We start from the raw sequence: 9,273 nt of genomic DNA, 5'->3' as shown, positions 1-9,273 counted from the left end.
AAAACCCTAATATCGGATTTCTTTTTTATATATATAAATAGTAATTTACGTCCTGTCATCCAATTTAATTCATATTGATGTAGGTCTTTTAATGAAAACTTCCAAAGGAAACATTTTTGGGGTAACTTTTTGACAATTACTTCATTTCTTATTTAACGTTATTCAGTTTGTTTTTGTTACTTCTAAAATTTAATTAGGTATGAGGGGAGATGTTATGGCATGAAAAGAATAGCCGCAAGAATTTGGAAGAAAAGAGCTGTCAAAAGTATTTTAGTGTCTATTCTACTATCATTTAGATGACATTACTTTAACTGTCTTATTAAATAGCACTGTAATATGCGACATGATAATTGTATATAAGATCACATACACACGCACGCACACGTGTATATATATATATATATATATATATATATATATATATATATATATATATATATATATATATATATATATATATATATATATATATATATATATATATATATATATATATATATATATATATATATATATATCATACATATATATATATATATATATATATATATATATATATATATATATATATATATATATATATATATACATATATGTGTGTATATATATATATATATATATATATATATATATATATATATTATATATGTGTATATATATATATATATATATATATATATATATATATATTATATATATATATATATATATATATATATATATATATAAAGAAAGAGAGAGGGATCTAAATTCAAAATCAGCTAAAGCCTACAGCAAAGGTTCTAAGGTACTTTGCAGTGTGCGAGGTGGTTGTTAGTTTTTAACAGGGAGATAAAGTGAATGCAAGTGAGCTTTATTCAACAAGAGAACAAGCTTTTATACAATGAGGTAAAAGTATAAAACATGCGATAAAACACTTACAGGTTTCTATTATCAGTGATGGGAAGAGAGAAGGATAAAACAATGAATAACATTGCAGTATAGGAAACATGCGCAGTACATGGTTCCCCCTAAAAAGACATACCTGTGAAATAAGGCACCTAGTTATTTAGAGATGTATTATAGGTAGGGTATCTTGCAGGATATATGCAGGTTTTAAGTGATTAATGGAGTCCCAATGAATAATGCTATGAATATTAATTAATCCAGCCTTCAGTGGGCCACATATCACGAGGAATATGCCTGTGTAAGAGGTGTGATGAGCCGAGAGAAGGTTGTGACTCAAAGGCAGGATAAAAGCAACTGAGTAACTTTATTACAGAACACTCGCCTTTTTATACAAAAACTGAATGCAACAGGAAATTTCCTGTTCAACCGACACCACACCGGTAAACAGCTAACGGTGAGAAAAAGACGTTATATCAGGTTCAATGCAACAGGAAATTTTCTGTTCAACCGACACTGCACCGGTTAACAGTTAACGGTGAGAAAAACATACATGTTATTTCAGGTCCTTGTTAGTGCGAGGGGAGAGCGAATTTACAAGCATAATATATACACAAAATGAAAGGTCATTACTATGTATGATTGTGTGACACACGGTTGGTACATGGCTCCCCCCCTAAAAATTACATATTGTACATGTTAAATAGGGCGCCCTGATCTAGAGAGGCGAACTGTACGCCGGTCATCTGGCAGGAGATAAGAAGGTTTTAAACGATTAATGGAGACCCAGTCTTCTTTGCCACGAATGTTTAGTAGGAATGCTTTCGGACTGCATCGGATCACAAGGAAAGGGCCCATGAAAGTTAGCGGTGGCTTGCTAGGGTCGTTGCGTAGGAAGAGTGCAAGTCTGTCGGTATGTGATGCTTCGCTGGGGGCTTGTAAGTCTGGCGGCATGGAGTAAATTTTCCTACAACGTGACTTATGCGTTGGAGATCGTTGGAGGAGGTTGCAGAAAGAAAAAATTCGGCAGGAACGACCAACGGGTCGCTATACACCATTTCAGCTGCCGAGACATCGAGGGCATCTTTAGGAGTGGTCCTTAGTCCCAGAAGGACCCAGGAAAGCTGAGTAAACCAGTTGGAATCCTTACAGCGGGACATCAAAGCAGCTTTGAGGTGCGATGAAAACGTTCAACCATTCCATTGGCAGCGGGTTTGTAGGCAGTTGTCTGATGTAGGGTGATGCCCAGGAGATTCACTAATGATGTCCACAATTGAGAGGTGAAAGTGGTACCCCTATCAGAAGTAATATGCTCAGGGATACCAACTCTTGCAATCCATCCTGAGAGCAAGTCAGATGTACATGAGGCGGACGTTGCAGTTTCCATGGGAATGGCTTCAGGGTAACAAGCGGAGCGGTCGATGACAGTAAACAGGTAACAATGACCTTGTGATGTGGGTAGGGGGCCTACAACGTCGATGTGAATGTGTGCGAAACGGCGCTGAGGTTGAGGAAAGGTGCCTACTCCTGAATCCGTGTGACGATGTACGTAGGAAATTTGGCAAGAAGTACATGGACGGACCCAATCCTTAGCATCCTTAGAAATGCCGTGCCAAATGAACTTCGTCTTCAGCAGCTGTGCAGTAGAACGGCACGAGGGATGTGAAAGGCCGTGAATGAAATCAAACACCTGCCGGCGCATGGGAACAGGAATCCAAGGTCGCGTTCTACCAGGACTGACGTCACCAAGGATGGTGGTGTTGGAGTCTTTGAGGGAGAAGTCTTCCCAACGGAGGGACATGCAGGATGTTCTACATGCTTGATACTCTGGATCCTGTCATTGGGCTTCAGCCAAGGCGTTGTAATCCAATCCCAGTTGAACGGCAGCCAACGTGTTTCTTGACAGGGCATCGGCAATGGGATTCATTTTCCCAGGGACGTATTGAAGGGTGCAATTGTATTCAGCCACGGGAGAGAGATGTTGGCGTTGACGGGCGGACCAGGCGTCAGACTGTCGAGTGAAGACGTGCACTAGAGGCATGTAGTCTGTGCGAATGATGAAGAGCGTACCTTCCAAGAAATGGCGAAAGTGATGGACAGCCAAGTGCACCGCCAGCAATTCGGGATCGAAGGTAGAATAACCCGATTCTGCCTTGGACAGTTTTCTGCTGAAAAAGGCCAGTGGGCGGCGCGAGCCGTTGACCACCTGCTCAAGTATTGCACCAATAGCGACATCGCTGGCATCGGTGGAGAGAAGGAGAGCGGCACGTGGGATAGGAAAAGTGAGAGCTGCAACGGTTGATAGGGCCTTATTTGCATTACAGAAGCCCGCATCTTAAAGGGGACCCCACTTCGGGTCCTTTATGCTTGCCCTTGAGGGAGGCGTAGAGGGAGCAAGAGTGGCGGCAATGGCTGGCAGAAAACGGTGATAATAGTTGATCATGCCCAAGAAGTCCTGAATGGCTGCTACCTTCTCAGGGAGGGGATGGACTCCTTCAGGAGTGATGCAGTGTCGTCCACATAACATACACAGAAGGGGAGGTCCGCTAAGATGCCATCCATGAGATGTTGAAACATGGCCCCAGCATTATGAAGGCCAAAACAGGAGTAATTGAAGGTGTATGTACCAAACGGAGTGGTGATGGCTTTCTTAGGGATGTCTTCTGGGTTCATAGGCACCTGATAATACCCCTTTAGGAGGTCGAGCATAGAGAAAACCTTTGCTTTGTGCAAGTAGGAGATCACGTCGGCGATGTTTGGGTGGGGGTAGTGATCCGGTTCTGTTTGCATGTTCAGGCGCCTGTAAACCCTGCACGGACAGAGGAAGCCGTCTTTCTTCAGGACGATGTGCAAGGGTGACGACCATGGGCTGGAGGCCTTTAGACAAAGGCCCCTTTCCTCCATTTCGGCGAACGTCTGTTTGGCGGCTGCCAATCGTTCCAGTGCCAGACGTCTGAATTTTGCGAAGACTGGGGATTCCGTTCTTCTTGATATGGTGATAAATGCCGTGCTTGGCAGGAGCCGTGGGCGTTTGGCGAAGTTCTGGACGGAAAACTTCTGGGTATGACGTGAGGAGGTGGGCGTAGGCATCCGTGGGTGCACTGATGTGGAGAGCGAGGTTAGAGGGGGCAGGTTGAAGAGGTATCGACAACTGCGAGTCTGCGTTGACCAATCGTCGGTGGACGACATCAACCAGAAGGTGGAAATGAGAGAGGAAATCCGCACCGAGGATTGGCAATGTGATGTCAGCAACGAGAAACTTCCAATTAAATTTACCGTTTCCAAACGATAATGTGAGGTTCTCGTAACCGTAGGTGGGTATCGCAAATCCGTTGGCAGCTACCAAGCGTATGTCGGCAGACGTAGACAGACTTCGTTGTGTCCTGAATAGTTCCCTTGGCAAAAGAGAACGACAAGCACCCACGTCTACCAAAAATTGCACGCCCGTTCCTGCATCATGTAAAAAGAAAAGATTACAAACACGGGAGGCCACCGCCACGAGCGATGGCCTACTTACACGTTTTTTTGGCCACTGACAATCCTTGGCACATTTCTTTGCGGTTGCCCCAAATCTGTTGTGGTAGTAGCAAAACTGCGGCAGATGGGAGGCAGTAAGTGGCTGTAGAAGTCGTTGGTTGGAGCACGAGCGAGTGGTGGGTGGGTGGTGGGTGGCTTTGTCGCCGCTTCAGCCCGTCACGGGGTAGGCGTGTATGTCCTACGGCATTCACGTCGGTTTCGGTTGACATTGAATAGACGTCCTCTTCGTCAGGAGTGGAGGCGTTGATGGAGGTTTTGAAGTGGCTGTCCATAAGGGCGTCGGCTTTGGTCTTCAAGTACTTTATGGGTAAACTATCGACATCAGGTATGGCAGCGCGTACAGGTTCGGGTAAACGGCGTTTCTAAAGGGCACGAATTAGGTTCAACTCACGAGGAGAGCCGTCTGCGGCAGGTTGCAGGCGAGCGATATTGGTCATTTCCCCTGAGGGCGAGCGAAGCCCTTTGGTACTCAACGGTTGTAGAGAGAGCTGAAAAAGCTTTGCTATATGGGCGGCTGGCAACGGCGAGTACTGCTGCAGAAGGTATGTTTTGAGGGCGTCATACGCTATTGGGGTGTCTCCTTGTTCACAAAGCCGGTCGGATATTTCCGGGAAGGTGTCCTCGGGTATCGATGCGAGAACATAATCTGCTTTGGTGGTTGAGCGAGTCACACCCTTGATGCAAAACTAGACTTCTGCACGCTGAAACTAAGCAGACGCCTCACTGCTGGCGAATGATGAAAGTTTCAATGAGGCAGCCATAGTACCAATGACGGAGGGGCGAGGGGGGTTGGAAGGCGGGAGGAGCGAGTCGACTTCCGGGGTCACCAATGTGACAATCCAAGAGAAGGTTGTGACTCAAAGGCAGGATGAGAGCAACTGAGTAACTTTATTACAGAACACTCGCCTTTATATACAAAAACTGAATGTAACAGGAAATTTCCTGTTCAACCGACACCGCACTGGTAAACAGCTAACGGTGAGAAAAAGACGTTATATCAGGTTCAATGCAACAGGAAATTTCCTGTTCAACCGACACTGCACCGGTTAACAGTTAACGGTGAGAAAAACATACATGTTATTTCAGGAGCTTGTTAGTGCTAGGGGAGAGCAAATTTACAAGCATAATATATACACAAAATGAAATGTCGTTACTATGTATGATTGTGTGACACACGGTTGGTACAGAGGCGTTAGCTGTGGATTGTTATTGTCAATATGCACGAAAATGTATTACTGAGTGCAAATCGTTCAGTATGTGTTGCTTTGCTGGGGCTTTTAAGTCTGCTGGCATGAAGTAAAAGAGCACCGGAAATTTTCAGAAAAGACTGCACAAGAAAAAATTTTGGCAAGGACACCCAATAGGTTGCCATACACCAATTCAGCTGCTGTTACATCCAGGGTGTCTTTAGGAGTGGTTTTTAATCCTAGCAGAACCTCGCGAAGCTTACTAAACCAGTTGGAGTTATTTTAGGCATGACATCATAGCAAATTTGATAGTGAGATCAAGCCATTCAACCTTTCTGGTGGCAGCAGGGTGAAATATGGTGATCCCAGCAGATTCACTAATGATGTCTATAATTAGGAGGTGAAAGTGGTACCTTTTTCAGAAGCAATATGCTCAGGAGTACCGATCTCCTTATCCACCATTAGTTAGATATACATAAGGCTGATGTTGCAGTATGTATGGCGATGGCTTCAGGTCTATGAGTAGAACAGTCAATGATGGTAAACAGGTTAAAATGTCCTTGTACTGTGGTGAGGGGACTGTGAGAGTGAGCTGTAAGGTTGTAAATGAGAGATAAAATTAATGCAATTAACTTCGATTCCATAGATAGAGAGTTTATATATAGGTTTAGGACAAGGCCACAACAATTCCAACAAAAGGACTCCTGAAAAGAAATACTGAAAAAGGTTTTGTTAACAGGTATAAAGCGAGATATACAATAATAAAGGTAAACAATATCACAGGGCATGAACGTCTGGGAAACACATGAAGTACAGGGCATACCATGTCAATGTGAATGTAGGCAAAACAACAGTGAGGTTGGAGAAAGTTATTCACTCCCAAATCCGTGTATTAATGTACTTTTGAAGCTTGGTATGAAGTACAGGCATGGACCTAATCCTTAGCATCCTTGGTAATGCCTTCACAAATGAACTTCATCTTTAGCAGAAGTACAGTAGACCAGTGTGGGGAATGTTAGAGGCCATAGATGTAATAAAACACTTATCAGTGCATGGGGTCAGGTATCTACGGTCACAGACTACCATTACTGACATACCAGAGTAGAATGTTGTTAGGATATGCAGGATGTCCTGAATGCTTGGAGTGCTGGATCTTTTTGTTGGGCTCCTGCCAAGGCATTATAATCCAATCTAAGGAGAAGAACAGCCTATGTGTTTCTTGACCAGGCATCGGCAACACGATTCATTTTGCTAGGGACGTGTTTAAGGGTGCAGTAATATTCAGCCATGGTCAGACTGTCAAGTGACGGGATGTACAAGGGGCCTGTAATCTGCGGGAATGACAAAGATCATGCCCTCAAAGAAGTGTTAAAAGTGAAGGAGCAGCCAAATACACCAACAACAATTCGTGGTAGAAATTAGAGTAGCCAGATTTTGACTTGGACAGTTTTCTACTGAAGAAGGCCAATGGGCAGGTGAGCAGCTGACCAACTGCTCGAGTACTGCACCAGTAGGGGTGTTACTGGCATTGGTGGAGAGAAGGAGAGGGGCATGTGGCATGGGAAATGTGATAGCGGCAACAATTGATAGGGCGTTATTTGCGTTGCGGAAGGCGCTTACTCAAGGGGACCTCCACTTCAGTTCTTTTGGCTTACCCTTGAGGGACATGTAAAGTGGGGCAATACTGGTGGCGATGACTGGCAAGAATGGTTGATAGTAGCTTTTTATGATCAGGAATTCTTATATTAATTTGACAGTGAGGGTGTGGGAAAGCTCTGCACAAGTGATATATTCTAAGGGTGGGGGTGGACTTCTTCAAGAGTGATATGGTGCACTAAGAATGATACTTTGTTAGCACCAAAAGGTACAATTGTCATACAGGACTACAAGACCGTTCTATTGCAGGCGGTCGAGAGCAATGCATAGGTGACAGATGTGTTCATTTAACATGCATAGAAAGGGAAGTTTCCCAGATACCATGCATGCGGCGTTGAGAAGTGGCTCAAACATTATGGAGGCCAAAACACGGGTAATAGAATGTGTAAGTCACAGGGGGAGTGGTGCTGGTGGTGCTGAGGATATCATTTGGTTTTATGGGTCCCTGATTATACTCCTTCAAGAAATCGAGAGTAGAAAACACCTTTGCTAGTTGAAGTAGGAGGTAATATGAGCGATGTTATGGAAGGGTAAGTGCTTCCATTCTGTCTGCATGCCCAGATATTTGTAATCCCCACATTGGTGCATGTAGCCATCCTTATTCAGGATGATGTGTTGAGGTAACAACAATTGGCTTAGGATCTTTGGGCAAGCTCGCATTTCTTCCAATGAAGTGATCGTTTGCTTAGCAGGTGCCAAATGATCCGGGAGCAGACGCCAGAATCCGGCAAACGTAAGGGTCCCTGTCGTCTTGAGATGGTAATAAATACCACGCTTGGTGGGAGCTGTGGGTATTTGGCCAAGGTCTGGACGGAAGACTTCCGGGTACGACGTGAGTGGGTGGGCGTAGGCATCTGTGGGTGCGCTTATGTGGAGAAGGAGGTCGGAGGGAATGAATTTGACTAACCATCGATGAGCAACATCAGTCAGGATGTGGATATTAGAGAGGAAACGTACACCGATAATTGGCAATGTTACGTCAGCAACAAGAAAGTTCCAATGATATTTAGCCTTTCCAAAGTATAGTGTGGGTGTTTCACACCCGTGGGTGGGGATTACACATCCATTGGCAACTACCTAGCAGACATCAGTAGGTATAGAGTAACTAAGTCGTGTCCTGGAGAGGGGCTTTGTTAGAAGAAAATGACAAGCACCAGTATCTACCAAAAATCATATGCCAGTCCCTGCATAATGTAAAACGAAAAGGTTAGCGGTAGGGGAGGCCATCTCACTGACAACCATTACTTCGCAGCAGCCCAGAGTCTGGAATTGTAGTAGCAGAACTATGTATGTTAGGTGTCAGTAAGTGTCGTTAGAAGTTATTGGTAATGGTGTTAGCAAAGGGTGGCATGTGTGTGTGATGGGTGGCTTTATAGCTGCTACAGCACGTCACATGGTGGGCGTCAGTGTCTTACCACATCCACATCAGCTTCAGTCGATGATGAATAGTTGTCCCCTTCGTCAGGAGTGGAGTGTTGAGGGAGGTCTTGAAAAGGGTGAAGTAACTGTTCATAAGGGTATTGACTTTGGTTATCAGGTCCTTTATAGGCAATGCATCAAAATCGGGGATGGGGGTTCATGCAGGTTCTGATAGGCATCATACCCAAAGGGCACTAAGTAGGTTAACTTGCCGAGGAGAGACATCTGCAGCAGGATGAAAGTAGGTAATACTTTTTATTTCAATGAGTGAGAGTAATGCATTTTGCTCTCCATCCAGCTGTTGAGAGAGCTGAAAAAGCCTTGCAATAATGGTATTGGCGATAGTGAGTACTGCTCCTGAAGGTATTTCTTGAGGTTGTCCTATGCTATTGGGGCGTCCCCATGGTTGCAAAGCCAGTCGGAGATTTCTGGGAAAGTGTCCTCCGGGATTGGTGCAAGGACATAGTCTGCTTTGATGCAAGAGCATAGTCTGCTTTGGTGCTTGAGCAATTCACACACTTGATGCGAAACTGAACTTTGGCAAGCGGACACGAAGCGAATGCTTCTCCGTTAGTGAAGGGTGTCAGTT

The 9,273-nt window shown here is 44.4% G+C and overlaps 1 protein-coding gene across 1 annotated transcript in view; it reads right to left on the bottom strand.

Moving 5' to 3' along the window:
- Positions 1-7,754: 7,754 nt before the first annotated feature.
- The window catches only part of LOC137646296 (uncharacterized), a 12,471-nt gene continuing 10,952 nt past the window's right edge, over positions 7,755-9,273 (bottom strand). The window contains exons 2-3 of the mRNA XM_068379406.1: positions 8,681-8,751; positions 7,755-8,342 (exon numbers count right to left, since the gene is read on the bottom strand). Of these exons, the coding sequence (XP_068235507.1) occupies positions 7,755-8,342; positions 8,681-8,751 (659 nt within the window). The remainder of the gene's footprint in view (positions 8,343-8,680; positions 8,752-9,273) is intronic.

This window comes from Palaemon carinicauda, chromosome 9 (genome assembly GCF_036898095.1).
Source record: "Palaemon carinicauda isolate YSFRI2023 chromosome 9, ASM3689809v2, whole genome shotgun sequence".
Lineage (NCBI taxonomy): Eukaryota > Metazoa > Arthropoda > Malacostraca > Decapoda > Palaemonidae > Palaemon > Palaemon carinicauda.
The sequence above is the reverse complement of the archived record's forward strand: the minus strand, read 5'-3'. Positions and strand labels throughout refer to the sequence as shown.